We start from the raw sequence: 16,837 nt of genomic DNA, 5'->3' as shown, positions 1-16,837 counted from the left end.
CAGAATAAGGATCTTCTCTTACACAACCATGCCACAATTATCAACCTCAGCAAATGTTACATTGACACAATAATCTATGTCCCCAGTAGTGTCCTTACAGCATTCCCCCTCTCCCCACCTCAAGTACAGAATCCAGTGTAAGATCATATCCTGCATTTTTCATGTGCCTTCAGCCTCCTTTAACCTGGAATAGTTCTTGGCCTTTACCTTATGTGGCACTGACATTTTGAAGCATATAATCCTTTTATTTTGAAATAATATGGTCCTTTTTTGAGGTTTGTCTGATGTTTCATGACCAGATTCAGGTTATGTATTCCTGGCTGGAAGCTTTCATAAGTGATGTTGTGTCTTTCTCAGGGTATTATATCCAGAAGCATACGATATCCATCTGTTTTGGCGCTTGCAATTCCACTTTTAGGTATTTCTTAAGAGAAATGAAAACTATGTGTACAAAAATGTTCCCTGTAGCTTTTACTCCTAATAGCCAAAAACTGGAAGCAGCCCAGATGTTCAACAGGAGAATGTAAACAAACTATAGTATATTCATACAATGTACTACTTCTCACAATAAAAAGGAATGAATTACTAATGAATGAAACAAGATAGATAAATCTTGGAAGCATTACACTGAGTGAAAGAAGCCAGACACCAGAATAAATACTGTATAATTCCATTTAAATAAAGTTCCAGAATTAGCAAAACTATCCACGGTGACAGAAATCAAATCACCGGTTGCTTCAGGGAATTCTGTAGAATGGGACATGAAAAAACAGTCTGGAGTGATGGAAATGTTCCGTATCTTGATGGGGTGTGAGTTACACAGATGTATGCATTTGTCAAAACTGATCCAACTATACAGTTGATAACATATGTGCATTTCACTGTATGTAAATTATTTCAATTTAAAAATATAAGCAAAAAAGTCAGTATTTTCCTTCCCAGCAATAACAAAATAGAAAATAAACTATTAGCAATAACAAAAATTATAAAATAATTTATAGAAATTAACCTTAAAAATTACACAACCACTTATAGAGAAAAAGTGTTAACTCTAATAATGACCATAAAATGAGGAGACAACTAAATGAAGATCTAATATGTTCATGGATGGAATGCTACTGACAGCAGAGTAAAGACAGCAATTCTCCCCAAAGTAATTCATCACTTAAATATAACTCCTATCAAAATACCTGAAGGGGGACTTCCCTGGTGGTCCAGTGGTTGAGAATCCGCCTTCCAATGCAGGAGATGCGGGTTCAATCCCTGGTTGGGCAACTAAGATCCTACATGCCACGGGGCAACTAAGCCCGCATGCTGCAGCGAAAGATCCTGCGTGCTGCAACTAAGACCCGACACAGCCATAAAAAAAAAAAAAAAAAAAAAGGACAACAAAAAAACCTGAAGGATCCTTACTGTATGGGACAGGAAACTCTACTCAACACTCTGTAATAACCCATATGGGAAAAGAATCTGAAAAAGAATAGATATATGTATATGTATAACTGAATCACTTTGCTGTACACCTGAAACTAACACAACATTGTAAATCTACTATACTCCAATATAAAATAAAAATTAAAAGAAAATCCTAAAGACAAAAACAAACAAATAAAAAAACCTGACGGATCCTAATGTTCTAAATATGATATGGAAAAACCGGTCTAAGAATAACTATATTAACAAAAAAAGCAAAGACAAGTGTTTCACCTTGCCAGATAATTAAGATTTACTACAAAACCACCCTAATTCATCTATAGTACTGGGAGCGCAGAAGACAAGCAACTGGAACAAATACTCCCAAATGCATTTGTTGGCATAAAGTCTCTCATTAGAAGCAGCCTGCACACAAAGGGCTCAATAAATACCCATTGAATGAATGAATAAATGAGATCAGGCCTTCCTGAGGCATCTGCCACATCATTAACTACGTAGAATTCACTTAATGATGATTCTAGTAACTAAAACAAGCTTCTAAAAGTGTTCAGTGGAAAAAAGTAGGAAAAAGAATGAGATTAATAGCATTATACCCTGTATGTAAATTTTAAAACATATAAACAAAACATTATTTTGGAAGAAAACACAAATATATGAAGTAAATACATGAAGGTCGACTGGAAAAACACATCAAATATACTCTAGGGTAAATGCCTAACATGGAGGAGATAGTGAAGATGAAGATAGAAGATAAAAAGAGTAATGGTGTAAAATGGAGGAAAAAGGGGGACCCATACAGAAGGTGGCATAAACAGAGTATGATCAATCCAATCCTAAATATCTGATGTCTCTAGAAGAAAACAGTCTTCTTTTTTAGTGTGCCAGGCAGTTTAGATTAAAATATTAATCTAACTTTTACAAATAAAGCTCAGAAGTTAACTGGCCCAATGTCACTCAATTTGTGACTACGAATCTAGACCTACCTCTCCAAAGCCTACGATCTTTCTCTAGTGCTACATTTCTTATTTAATACTCTCTGATCAATAGATAAATGAAAAGAAAGGTGAGAAAATAACACTAATCCATTCCCTTAAGAACTGATGATGTTAGTCATGGCTAGTTACAGCAGGCCATAAAAATATAAGAACTATTAGAAGGGAGGGGCAATATTTACCTCTTGATTTAGAAAGCAGCCACAAGAGATAAATATAAAGCTTTGTAGTGTAGTGGCTAGGGCATGGACTTCAGAGTCAAAAGACCCAAGTGTTAATCCCAGGTGTATTCTCTTGAACAAATTACAAAACCTGTATGTCTCCACTGTAAAATGGGAAAATGAAATAATGCATGTGCAATGCTTAGCCTGGCATAGAATATGCACTCAAATGTTAGCAGTTGTTATCAGCTACTATCCTTATCTTCTTTCATTTATCAAATTCCAGAGTAGTGTAAACAGTTGTCCCTAGGTATCTTGGTTCCAGGACCCCCTGCAGATAGCAAAATCCACAGATGCTCAAGTCCCTTGCAGTAGGCCCTCAGTATCCCTCCTCAAATCGAAATGGGTTGAGTGGTTTGAAACATACAAGTGTGAGGCTACTCCAGCTTCCTGTATCCCTTCTGGCTGCGAAACAAATGTGTACAAGCTCACACTTACCACTCTCCAAATACCTTCTATTTCCACTCACAAAAACTTATCAACACTCACAAAAACTTACCAATCACCTCTCTCTTTTGAAAACAAGGCCCTTTTCTCAACTTTCAAGCTTTTCAGGCTATCTGAGACTTTTATATTGCTGACCATTCAAATGACCTCCTTAAACCTCTTTCCACCTTCCCTAGTTTCCGCTCTCAGAGCTTTACTTTGCTTGTCACCTTTGCTTGTTCTAAGTACCTGCAGAAACTCCATGTTCAAAGGTTCTGTTTCAAAAATGATCCCCTCTATGAGGACAGCTCCAGCCCAATCTCATTTTCACTGAAGTCTGCATTTAAGTGCCTATATAACGTTTCCACTAGGATATTCTACTCGCCTCAACTAACATCTCCTTCTCCTTTAAAACTCTTTGCAACTCTTCCAGTTCTTTTTTAACACCTCCAATTCCTCTAGTTTCCCAAGTTAAAAGAAAAAAAATTAACTCCTCTTCTCTCTTTGAACTTTACTTCACAGATTCATCATTTTAGACCCTAGAATTTATTCTCTCAACCACAGTAGGCTCCAAGAAAGCAGCCACTTTTTCTGTTTTGTCCACCAGAATCTTGCACAGAAGGCAGCACATAGAAAAGCCTCAGTAAACATCTCTTGACATTGAGATGGACAACAGAAAGGTGGTGTTGAAGACCAAGAGCTGGTTAGAGGCAAACTAAAACCCAGTTCTTCTGAATCATAGCCCAATGCTGTTTCTACTGTACTGCATTGCCAACTTGCCAACCTATCACCAAACCAGATCATTTACTTCCTCAAAATCTCTGCTCAATGAACCCTCTTCATTTCTACTGCCAAGTTAAGTCCTTGTTATGAAAAACTTCAACTATTCCAATTACTTTTCATTTAGTATTCATCCCTCCAGCCTTTCTCCTGTAACACAATGATGTCAAAATAACACTCTCCAAACACCACTTCTCTTGCTGGATCTTTACTGCCTTACTCCTTGGTTTAGCTTGCAAAACCCATCACAATTTCCAGAATACACTCAGTCCTCCGCATCCATGGGTTCCACATCTGGGTAGAGGGAGGGCTGAGTGTACTACGCCATTTTACATAACAGACTTGAGCATCCAAGGTTGGGTCCTGGAACCAATCCTCCACGGATACGAAGGGATGACTTTAGCTTTTATTTTCTACTCAGGCTTGTCTGCTTACTATCACTTCCACCCATATCAAGTACATGGTCTCTTTTACTCATAACCTTTCTCATTTCTCCTGACAATTAAGTACTATCTGCCCACTGCAGGCAGGCAAGCAGACACACACACACAAACTAGGGAAAGGCCACTATTCATATTAACAGCACCAGTGTATCTTATTTCAGTTCATGAAGCACCTGTATTCCACAGAAGTAAGGTATATGAACCACACATGTCATTTCTCTTAAAACCAAGTCTTCCTTGACAACTCCAGTCCAGTTTTTTCCCGCTTTTAAGAAACTACTAAACAATTCAGCTCTTTGTATTGTTCACTAATGTTCAAATCAGATACCTTAGAATGTTAAAAGTGCAAAAGAAAAATCTCAGAATTCATTTAATTTAGCAGTAATGACTGGAATGCACAAAAGAGTATCCCAAACTTAACCAAATCTCCAAGGTAAGTGCTGTAGGATGTATTTTTTTTAAAAGCTTCATGAATAATTCTATTATTCATTCCTTGTAGAGCCAATCCAGTCAGCCCCATTTTTTAGATAAGAAAATTGACAAACAAAGAAAAGGTAGAGAAACTTGCCTAAGGCCACCTCCCAGCCTACAGGCAGCAGAGAGTAGTGGTTAAGAGCACAGGCTCAGACTCAGGCTACTTAAATTCCAGCTCAGTGCTTACTGAGCATTTAGGCAAGTTGGTTAATTTCTTTGTACCCTTCTTAATCTCTTTAAAATGGTGTGTCTATCTCAAAAGAGTTTAATTAGGACAAAATGAGTTAGTGTATATAAAGCACTTAGAACAGAATTAAGTGCCCAGAAAAGCTGCTCAACATCACTAATTATTAGAGAAATGCAAATCAAAACTCCAATGAGGTATCACCTCACACCAGTTAGAATGGGCATCATCAGAAAATCTACAAACAACAAATGCTGGAGAGGGTGTGGAGAAAAGGGAACTCTCTTGCACTGCTAGTGGGAATGTAAACTGATACAGCCACTATGGAGAACGGTATGGAGGTTCCTTAAAAAACTAAAAATAGAATTACCATACGACCCAGCAATCCCACTACTGGGCATATACCCAGAGAAAACCATAATTCAAAAAGACAGATGCACCCCAATGTTCACTGCAGCACAATTTACAACAGCCAGGTCATGGAAGCAACCTAAATGCCCATGGACAGACGAATGGATAAAGAAGATGTGGTACATATATACAACAGGATATTACTTAGCCATAAAGAGAAACGAAATTGGCTCATTTGTAGAGACGTGGATGGATCTGGAGACTGTCATACAGAGCGAAGTAAGTCAGAAAGAGAAAAACAAATATCGTATATTAACACATATATGTGGAACCTAGAAAAATGGTACAGATGAACCAGTTTGCAGGGCAGAAATAGAGACACAGATGTAGAGAACAAACGTATGGACACCAAGGGGGAAAGTGGCCACGGGTGGGGGTGGTGGTGGTGGGATAAACTGGGCGATTGGGATTGACATGTATATACTGATGTGTATAAAATGGATGACTAATAAGAACCTGCTGTACAAAAAATTTAAAAAAAGAAATAAGTGCCCAATAAATGTTCACTGTTAATACTAGAAATGAAGGATTACAGCCAAGTTCTAACTTAGTTTCATGCCCTTTCCACTACACCAGTACCTACCTATATTTTGACAAGCAGCTTGTATACTCCTGAGGGCAGAGCTCAAGTCTCCTGCTTCTTCAGCCACCCCCACCACACCAAATACATTGTTGGCAACACAGTAATATTGATATTTTGAACAGATGTATGGATTCCTACTTCTGAACTCTGATACCTCAGCCTAGGATCCTACTTCTGCCAAAGTATCCAGGATGAATGAATAATAAGAACTTACAAAATAGGGCTTACTGTGAGCAGAGCACTGTTTTAAGCACTTTACACATTTTCTCCTGTTATCGAGTTCAAATACTCCATAACAAGAAATATAGGGCTTCCCTGGTGGCGCAGTGGTTGAGAGTCCGCCTGCCGATGCAGGGGACACGGGTTTGTGCCCCGGTCCGGGAAGATCCCACATGCCGCGGAGCAGCTGGGCCCGTGACCCATGGCCGCTGAGCCTGCGCGTCCGGACGGGAGAGGCCACAACAGTGAGAGGCCCGCGTACCGCAAAAAAAAAAAAAAAAAAAATATATATATATATATATATATATATATATATATATATATATATATAAAACAAGCTTAGTACTTATGAGCCATGTTAATGCTACAAAACATTTTCTACCAAAGCTAGGTGTTACTTTTACGGAAAATATAAAATAATTTTAACTAATGATTCATTACAAAAACAAAGTCCTAAAATAAAACCAAATTTTCTTTCAAAAAACTCGGCATTTATGAAACTAGTCTATCGCAAAGGATTGACATTCCTATACTACAAATACTCAAAAGCAATTTCCATTCCCTTGAGACAGGTACAATTTTATTTTTTGAATCTACTTTAAAATATGGTCTTGAAAACAAAACAGGTAACATACACCTGGCACTAAAGTACAATCTGCAACATGTACGTTTCCAACAGAGTATTTAGTTTCTTACTAAAGTATTTTAAACATATAAATGTTTCTACCTAATAAAATGTTTGTGGATATCTATCCACAATATCTTGTGGATATCCATCAACTCTCTCCTAGTGTGACTGCCACTTCAGGGCTCCCTGTCTCTAAAGTCTGTCCTTTCCAATCCACTCTTATCCCCCTAGTGATCTAACTAAAAGATCAATCTGACCTCACTCTCCGGTTTCTCCTATTTAAACTAGTTCACTGGCTCATCCTCTCAGTCAGGTTAAAATCAGAGTTCACCTGCACAATAATCAAGTCCCTTCAAAACCTGGCTCTAACCTCCCTTCCCATCTCCCTCCACCAACAGGAATCTTTCCTCTGCCTGAAACAAAATTCTCCCAACTCGAACTAGCCATTCTGCAAAGCATTTTATGGATGAGAACTGAGGCTCATAGAAATAATCTGTTGGAGGACACACAGCTAGTGATAGACCGTTATCTAGAATACAAAGTCTTCCCTCCGAGTTTCTAAAGACCTTTTAAACTATTTTTGGTACCTATTTGTCAAATGTATGAGAATTGTTTGAATGTCAGGCTCTTCTCATTAGCTCTATATATGAGCTTCTCCAAGATGATCCTTTTGGGTTCAGGAAGAAAAAAATAGATTTTTTTAGTCTTAAAAAATAAATTAAACCACTCTGCTGGGGGATGCTGATAATGGAGGAAGCCGTGCACGTGTGGGCGCAGAGAGCAAGTACTAAAGGTAATCTCTGTACCTTCCGCTCAATTCTGCCATGAACCTAAAACTGCTCTAAAAAATAAAGGCTATTTTTTAATTAATTTAGCTTTATCAAGATTAATAGACGGATTCACACTTGATCTGAAGGTCAGCTGGCCATAACAGCAGAGACTACATAGTCAGAAACCTGAGGAAAGTACAGAAGTTCCACAAACAGTGGGCTTTACTTCCAGCACATTGTGAGGCACTGCAATTTATGTGTGCTCAATGAAGCCAATTTAGGGATTATATTATTTAGTTTTAACTAAACTGACTCTCACAACATGGAGAAGTAGCTTTGAAAAAATTCCTGCAAAGATAATAATAATGCAAGCACAAGCCAACAAGAAAAGAGCAGCGCTAAGCACAAGCTATTATTCATCCACATTCTGATGTAAAATAATCTAGTCAGTCAATCACACACCTCTCACCAAACTACTACTTTTTAAATAAGAACAAAAAGGTCTGTTAACTTAAAGTATTAGACGGTTTATTTTCTTTCTCATCTTTCTTAATCATCTAATTTGTGTAATTTATTATGTATACCAATATGCTATTAGTATACTAATATACTAATACCTATTTACACATGTATAAATCTTATAAACAATTAATTACATATTAAAGGTGCATGCACAATGCTTTTCTGATGGGGGGAATACAAAAAAATTTGAATATCCACCACTTAAGGCACTGACCAAGTCTTTTTTTTTTCCCTCTTTAAGGTGGTCATCAATCTTCCTAGTTTGCCAGGACCAAGGCAGGTATGCTAGGCTGCATAATGGCCCCTCCAGAGATGTCTGAGTCCTAATTCCTGAATATGTTGCCTTACATGGTAAAAAGGTCTTTGCAGAAGTGATTAAATTAAGGAATTTGAGATGGGGAGATAATCCTGGATTGTCTGGGTGGGCCCAATGTAATCACAAGAGTCCTTGTAAAAGGAGGCAGGAGGATCTGTCATTAGTAGATGTGAAGACTGAAGCAAGAGGTTGGAATAATCCGAGGAAGGAGCCACAGAATATAAGCAGCCCCTAGAAGCTGAAAAAGTCAAGAAGCAGACTCTTCCCTTAGAGTCTCAAGAAGGAACCAGGCCTGCTGACACCTTGACTTTAGCCCAGTTAAGACTTATTTTGGGCTTCTGACCCCCAAAACTGTAAGATAATAAATGTGTGTTGTTTTAAGTCACTAAATTTTTGGTAACTTGTTACAGCAGCAATAGGAAACTAACATAGGGGATTCCTGGGACTTAGGACTTTCACTGCTAAAACCAGGATAAGTTGGTCACCCTATTTCCACATTTTCAATGCCCATAACAACATCTGGTACTTAATGAACATGAGAAAAACTTTTGTTGAATGACTTTATGATGAAACATATAGATAATGTACCCTTACTATTTTACAAAGATCTACCATATATGTTATCTCATGTTATCCTCCTAACAACCCTGTGGGGTGTGAATGAATTAGTTTTCCCACTTTTAGGATATAAGGACTAAGGTTCAAAGAAATTACAAAACATGTCCAAGGATGCAGATCTAGTAAGTGATGGAGCCCTATCTACAATATAGGTTTCCTGACCTACAGTCAAAGGATTACAGCAGTCAGGATCCCATGAATCAGGCGGCGTAGGTTCAAATCCAAGCTCCAAAACTTAATAGCTGCTTTACCTTAGTCAAGTTATTTAACTTCTCTACTTCTTAATTATAAAATGTAAAAGTAAATTATCAATAATACTAATAGGGTTATTGTGAAGATTAAAGGTGCTAAAATGTGCAAAGTACACACCACAGGTTTGTAAGAGGTAGTTGACAATAAATAATAGCTATCTTAATTATTCTTGCCACAGCTATAGTACATTTATGCCTAAAATACTCTACTATTTGATAAAGAATCACATGAAGTATGCAAAAGGAAAAAATAGCAACCAGAATGAATAATAAGAAGGATAGGATGAGCCTTTTGTGAAAGTAATCTAAGGTTAGGACTCCAGGCTGGAAAGACAAAAGGAGAGGGGAGACATAAGCAAGACTATAAATATGTGACAGTATAAATAAAGTGACTGAAAAAATCAGTAATATTGGTAGGATGAGGAGTTTAGAAACTTACAAACTATAGAGTATTGTAGTATAAACACATAGCACTCATAAATCTACAAAATGGTATGGCTTAAAAAAGAAATGGATCGGGCTTCCCTGGTGGCGCAGTGGTTGAGAGTCCGCCTGCCGATGCAGGGGACGCGGGTTCGTGCCCCGATCCCGGAGGATCCCGCGTGCCGCGGAGCGGCTGGGCCCGCGAGCCATGGCCGCGGAGCCTGTGTGTCCGGAGCCTGTGCTCCGCAGCGGGAGGGGCCACAGCAGTGAGAGGCCCGCGTACAGCTAAAAAAAAAAAAAAAAAAAAAAAAAAAAGAAATGGATCACAAAATCTTGGAACACTTTATAAATGACAGAAACAAAAATGGCTCTTTGCAAAACTTGTCAAACCCTACACGGGCATTAGGCTAAGGCAGAATGGAGATGTTGAGAAATGACCTAACAGACCATCTTGTAGCAAGAGTTAGATCTCCAGCTGAGTCAGTGACATAATTTCATTATTCCAATTTCCCAAGGAAGAACAGCCTCAAAAGACACAACATACCCTTTGCCAATCACACCACACACCACTTCTCTTCCCTGATGTCATCATCACCCTTCCAAAAAATTCTCAAGCCTTAATATCCTATAATGCCTTTCCACGGCCTCAGTAAAGAACAATTAAAATATCTTGAAATTTGGCAGCAAAAACAAATCTCAAAACAAACCCAACTGTTTCTTAAACAAAAGTTTCTTAAACTTTGCACTATTTACTTAATCCCTCAACATCCATTTTTCACTGTGAAAGTCAATAAACTTTACAGAACTTAATGACTATTATTTTCAGTACTAGGCTAACTGATTTTTTTTTCCCCTAACAGGTAATGATCTCCTTACTACTTCCAATGAATAAAGTTGAGAAACCATATTGAGGTCAGCTTAAGCAAAAGACAGCCCGAAATTAAACAAAGTAATAGAAGCTTGGTTAATTTAAATCTGCAAATGATTTTAAAAACCACACTGTAATGCTTGATTTCACTGCCACCAGCCAATTAATTTTTTTAAAATCATGTTTAAGGGTAGAAACTTGCAACTGGTAGATAAGTTAGTCCTGGAGATCACAGTATAGTGAGTACAGAACAACACTATTGTATTATAATTATCAACTTGCTAAGAGACCAGATCTTAATTATTCCCACCACAAAAAGAAATGATTATATGATGTGATAGAGATGCTAACTATTGCTACAATGGTAACCATATTACATTATGTAAATGCATCAAATCAACATGTTGTACACCTGAAATTTACACAATGTTATATGTCAAGTATATTTCAACTAAAAAAGAAAATCAGAGATCCTGGTGTGTTTTAAACCTGAATGAAAAGTGTAACCTCTTTGCTCTCTCAACCATTTCAGAAAGTGATGAAGAATAACATGGCCTAAAGATGGGCAAGATCAAGTAGAAAGAGGAAAGAAAAAACATATATAACCTACAAACAACTAAACAGCCCCCAGAAAGAAGCGGATATGAACACAAGGTTTCCGTATCTCAGGTACAAATTTAAATTTAAAATGAGGTGAGTGGACTCATCTCCTACATGCCCTTCTTGGTAACCAACATGATACTAAAAAGTAGGTGAGATAACACTGGTCTCATTAAAGGGTTCGGAATGAACGTCAAGAGGCCAAATTTCTTGTTCTCTAAAACGTCTATCAACCTGCCAATCAAAATTCTTCAGCCAGGCAAGTGTTTTCTTTTCTTCTTATTTACATAATATTTTCTGTGAGCAACAACTCTACAACTTCAGTGTCTTTGGAATCCATTAGGCACCCACATAAATGAAAAAAATTGTTGGTGTTTTGCAGAAATAAGCTAAACAAGAAACTTAGTTTATCTAGATTCTAATGTAACGGCAAATAACTTTGACTGAAGAAGCATCTTTACAGTCAGCAAATGTCACACATCTCCGAAGAAACTCCCTCGGAGGGCAGAATGAATTTTCCAAGTACAGTGGTAGCGATCCTTTGACTGACAAGCTTTCTCTTCTCCTTCAAAAAACCCCAAATGTGCCAGGGACTAACAGAAACTCCACAAACTTATAGACAAAGCACTCTTCCCGCCTTCAAAATGCAGGACTTATCCTTCCATTACTACGGGACATTATCCAAGCCACACTACCAGAAACCCCTGTACGCACTATACCCTAAGACACTGTCTGCTAAACAGCTTCTTATCATCTACCCCTTAAAAAAGTGCTTCATAACGCCTCCCAAAAGTCTCCAAGAACAGCAACCCCAAGTGTACCCGAGGCCAAAGACTAGGAGAGAAAGGTCCAGGAGAACCAGTGTTCGTACATTAGTCACCTTCACGACAAGTCACGTTTTTAAAAATCGCCTGTCGGGAACACATCACATCCGACATACCTTATGCCCTTCCCATACCATGAAAACAAGTGGCTGCTACTAAACCCGAGCAACTTACCCAGCCTCTATCTGAACACTTCCCACACACAACCCACCATCACCAAGGGCCAGGGTAACCGGGTACAAAGGCACCCAGGCGCCTCCCTCTCCCACTTAAGTCTCTGTAAATTACAAAACGCGCCACGAAAACCTCCGCAGAGAGGGCTGCCAGGCCAGCCCGCCGAGGAGTCACGGAGTAATCGGTTTGTCGTTTCATAGGAGCCTTGGAGACCCGCACCCTAAAAGCCGGGATGATTTGGGGGTGTGACCTGGGCCGCTCCCTGCCCCTCTCTCCCTTCATGGAAAACTCCCGTGTGGTCGCGGCTACTCACCAGACCAGGGAACACAGAGAGAGGAAGGAGACTAGGGCCAAGGCCCGCCGGTACTTCTTCATCTTTTCCTCCTTCTTCCCCCTGCCAGAAGGCGGCACATCCTCTCGGCAGCTGCTACTGCCGAGGCCAAGATGGAGGAGCCGGAGCAGGAGAGCGAGGATGAGACCGAGAGTCCGAAGGGCTGCGGCGCTGGAGAAGCGGCTCCTGAGCGGCGCGCGCGCTGGCCGCTCTCTCCCAGGGGCCCACAGCGGCGCCGACGGGTGCGCTTCACAGGAGGCTTCCGGGAATCGCCGTTGCTGCCGCGGCCGCCGGCTCGTCCGCGCCCGCCTCCTCCAGCCGCCGCCGCCGCCGCTGCCCCATATCCCCCGCGCCCTCCCCGGTTCTCGCTCCGTGCTGCCGGCGACCAACGGCCGCTGCGTACTAGCCTCTCAACAACCAATCACCGGCGGGGCCGCGACACCTCATACACCGCTGAGCTGGAAGAAGACGCGTCACCCACGTCCAGTGGCGCTCGCACCCCCCACTAGCCTCTGCGCGGGCCACGCCCCCTCCGACGTCTCAGGCGTCTGAGCCAGAGGGAGGAGGGCACAAAGCGAGAGAGGCGGGGGTGGCCACCGCCCCGCCCATCTCAAGTCCCGCCCACTTCAGGAAGTCCAAGAGGAGCCTCGTGACCCTCAGCCTTCTTCGCACGATGGCCCGCCCTCTAGCCCAGGGCGCGCCGTGTCCGTGCAAGGGCCCTTGGGAGCTGTAGTTTTCTCTCCGGAACCCTTCCCTTTCCCTTTCCCTGTCCTTCCCAGGATCATTGTTTTGATGAAGAGGTCTGTGGTTTCGCTTCTCACTGCAAGACTGGCCAGCTTTGGAATTGTTACATCCAGTTTTCCTTTTTTGACCACAGTTTGTGGGAAGGCCTAGAATGACGGTGGGGGAAAAGCTATACTAATAAAATTTAAAAGACGTTTTCCTGGTGTCAGTGGGCCGGGCCCATCGAGCTAGGTGCTGATTGGTTAGCGGAAAGGGGTGTGCCAAGAGTGCCTCTCATCTGATTGGTTGGAATGAGAAGTCTTCCGCATCTTTTCCGCCTCTTGAAGAATTTCGCTCCCCGCCAGATTCCTCCATTGGGATCGGCTCGATTGGTCTTCAGTCTCTTGGATTCGTGCTTTGGGTTCGCTGCGGTGGGGCCGGAAGGGAAAACTGCGGCTCCTTATGGGGGAGCTCCAAGTTCTGAGGTTCACCGAAAGCGGGGAAGGTGGTCGCGTACACACGTCTGTTGCTACAGTCTGAGACAAAAAGTGACCGCTTCTCAATCTTTAAAACGAGCAGTGTGCCCCACCCCCGAGATTTTTATGCCATTGAGGCCCCTAAAGATCTCTCAGAAGCTTGTTTAGGGACCCTCTGCCTGAAAGTCCACAATGCTTGACCGCTTTTCTTCCCAAGCGCCTCTTGACATAGTTCTCTTCTATGAGGTGGTATAGAGGAAGACGCACGAGCTTTTTTTGCTCGGGAGAAGACGTCTGGCCTCTGGCCTCATGTGTTCCTTCTTCTGTCTCTGGTGATGTATTTGACTCTTGACACTAAGAGGGAAGTTAGTCTCTACCGAGTGATATTTCTTTTATAAAATAAGAAATATAAAAGCATAACTCAATGATGTTTCCCTTTTTGTCTTGGCTGTCAGAAACTCAGAACTACCTTCTCCAGAAAGCAGCCAGACATATGGGAGAATGGAGACTCCAGTTGTCTGTGCCGTGGAACATGGCACAATGTCTAGTGTAAGAAATGTTCAAAGCAGGTGTTATTAAAGTGTAGGCCACTTGGTGCTCATGTGGTCGAAGGAAAAAAGACTCAGTAAAGTGCCCATCTGACAATTTTGAACCACGTAATTTCCTTGTAAACCTTCTAAGTTGAATTAGTTGTTAATTGTATTCCCAGGGAACAGAATGTTTTGACTCATTCTAGAATTCTTACTATGAGTCAACTGGATATTAGAAAAATTCTACATAGGATGATTTGGTTTTAGAAGAATTCATCCTAAACTAATTTTTCTGGCAATAATTAGGTAACAGTTCCAATGATCTGTTCATGGCACTTTTAGTATATGACAATAAAATCACTTCATCTCTCTCACTGTAGTAGGCAAGCACTTAACTCGCCCAAGAGCAGTATCAAATGATTAACATGTAAATTAAAAGGAAGGTAGGGGCAACAGAAGGATGGGGACTATTTTACATTCTTTACCATGTGAGGCACCCTTTTCCTTTCACTCCAGGAAATAGGTTATTCATGGCAAGGAAGAGGTTCTCCTGAGCTGATCCTCAGTAGATCACAGCAAAGAAAGTTCTGTTAGAATACATGCTCAACTCAAGCCTGGCAAGTTATCATGTGCCTCTCTTGTATCCTCTCCTTCTCACCCCAAACCCACAAGTCCACCCACTGCTTTTCCACTAAGTCTCTGCAATGATCTTTTGGAATATATAGTTAGTAGATAGAATTTTTCTTCTTTCTTTCCTCCCTTCCTTCTTTCCTTTCTTTCTTCTTTTTCTTTCTTTCTTCCTTTTTCCTACAGTTGGGGCTTTATTGTGACCCCTGTGGTAGGGTTGCCATTCACCTAATTATTAATCAATCATTAGCTTTAATTATTTCAATAAATAAATATCTTTTTCCCTTTTTGTTAATTTCATTTCCATTGTTTCATGTTAAGGTGTAATTTTCAGCCCTCTGAGCCTTTTCATTTTTCTCTTGGATATTTCATAATTTCCGTTCTCATCTATACTGTTGACTCCCCGGTCTATATCCCAACTTCACTTCAAGTAAGTGCTAGACATAACACTTATTCTACCATCACTTCAAATTTTACCTGCATAAAATAGAACTTGTTTCCCCGTAAATTAACTTCTTCACTTGAGTTTCTATTTGTGCTCATTCTTCTTTGTTTCAAGGCTTCAGATAGTGAGAATAAGAGAAGTTCCATGGAGGTGACGTTTGAAAAACTGGTAGACATTTTTCTGCATGGTTGGTAAATATAATGAGAAAAAATAATGGAAAAAATATAATGAAATAGATAAATATAATAAGAAAATGAGTAAGAATTATATAAAATAAATTGAGTATAGATAAATGCCACCATACTCAAAAGTATAACATATGCCAAAGAATGGCAAGAAAGCATATAGAAAAACCAAAATGTGTATATAATCTTTAAGGCTCACGCTAAGTAATCACCATTTACCACCTCTTAACTACACTACAGTGATTCTCAACCAGGGACAATTTTTTTTCCCTTGGGGGAAAATTGGCATTGTCTGGAAATTTTTTGGTTGTCACAACTGAGGTAATGCTACACCTAGTGGGTAGAGTTCAAGGATGCTACATCCTACAATGCAGAAGACAGCCTTACATAACAAAAAAATTATTTGGCCTGAAAAGCTGAAAGTACCCAGCTTGAGAAACTGTGCTATAGCAGAATCTCACAATTCAATAAAATCTATAAAGCACCGACAACACACATGATAACTCATGTGACTTGCAGGTCCTTGGATTATTCAGGAAGTCACCAAGGACAAAAATGCATGATGAACAGGAGCTCTCCCATTCCTAAAAGGTTAAAGACACAGAAACTCTGGACAGGTTGTCCCTGCCCTGATAGAGATCAAATACTCTGTTTGCTGATGGTGAAGAAGAAGAAGCAGATCTCAGAAAAGAAGCCAACCCCTCTGGCCATCTCCTTTGTCATTTATCTCATATATAAATCATACTTTCAAAGCACAAGAGAAGAAATATTTGTCTAAGTTGGTGATATTTGATGAGCAAGCTCTGACTTATTTTGAATTTGTTGAAAAGTTATTTGCCCTTTTCAATATTATAAAACGCTGAGATACTATGTGTCTTAGAGAGGAACAGCTGAGGCTCAATGAAATTAGATGCTTCTAGAGTAAAAGCCATTTAGGAAAAAAGTTCCCTGGAAATCAGTGAAAGAAAGGCCAGGGAACTGAGAAAAGACGTATACAGAGACAAGAAAAGGGACTAAACCAGATGGAAATAAGGGTGAATGTGGTGATCAGCACTTAAATTTTTAACTACATATAGATACAGTACGGAGATTTCTTACTGTTTGTCTTCACTCCACTTGCTGCTGCTTCTTTGAGTGTGTGTAGATATGTACATAGAATAGCACATACCTGTTTTATTCAGTCACTCCTTGCCTGAGGGGAGCCTAAACTACTTTGCCAAATCTACCCTAGAGCACTGATAATGTGGCCACTGGAGGAGGAAAATGTAGAACTCAGAGGGAGATAAGAAAGTGAATTGCTTCTCTAGGACAGCCTGAGAACTCAGTCCCTTAACAGAAGAATCACAAACTGCAACGTTG

The 16,837-nt window shown here is 40.2% G+C and overlaps 1 protein-coding gene across 4 annotated transcripts in view; it reads right to left on the bottom strand.

Annotated features, from left to right (window-relative positions):
• SUCO (SUN domain containing ossification factor) overlaps positions 1–12,826 on the bottom strand; it is a 74,296-nt gene extending 61,470 nt beyond the window's left edge. For 2 of the 4 annotated variants that reach the window (XM_081218990.1, XM_081218991.1), the window contains exon 1: positions 12,475–12,826. In XM_081218990.1, coding sequence (XP_081075116.1) covers positions 12,475–12,536 — 62 coding nt within the window. In that variant the 5' untranslated portion in view covers positions 12,537–12,826. The remainder of the gene's footprint in view (positions 1–12,474) is intronic. The other 2 variants (XM_081218989.1, XM_081218988.1) reach the window with 1 other exon arrangement.
• Between the last annotated feature and the right edge of the window lie 4,011 nt (positions 12,827–16,837).

The sequence above is a fragment of the Mesoplodon bidens genome (assembly GCF_964165515.1).
Source record: "Mesoplodon bidens genome assembly, chromosome: 2".
Taxonomy (NCBI): Eukaryota; Metazoa; Chordata; class Mammalia; order Artiodactyla; family Ziphiidae; genus Mesoplodon; species Mesoplodon bidens.
This window is presented reverse-complemented; position numbering and strand designations above follow the sequence as displayed.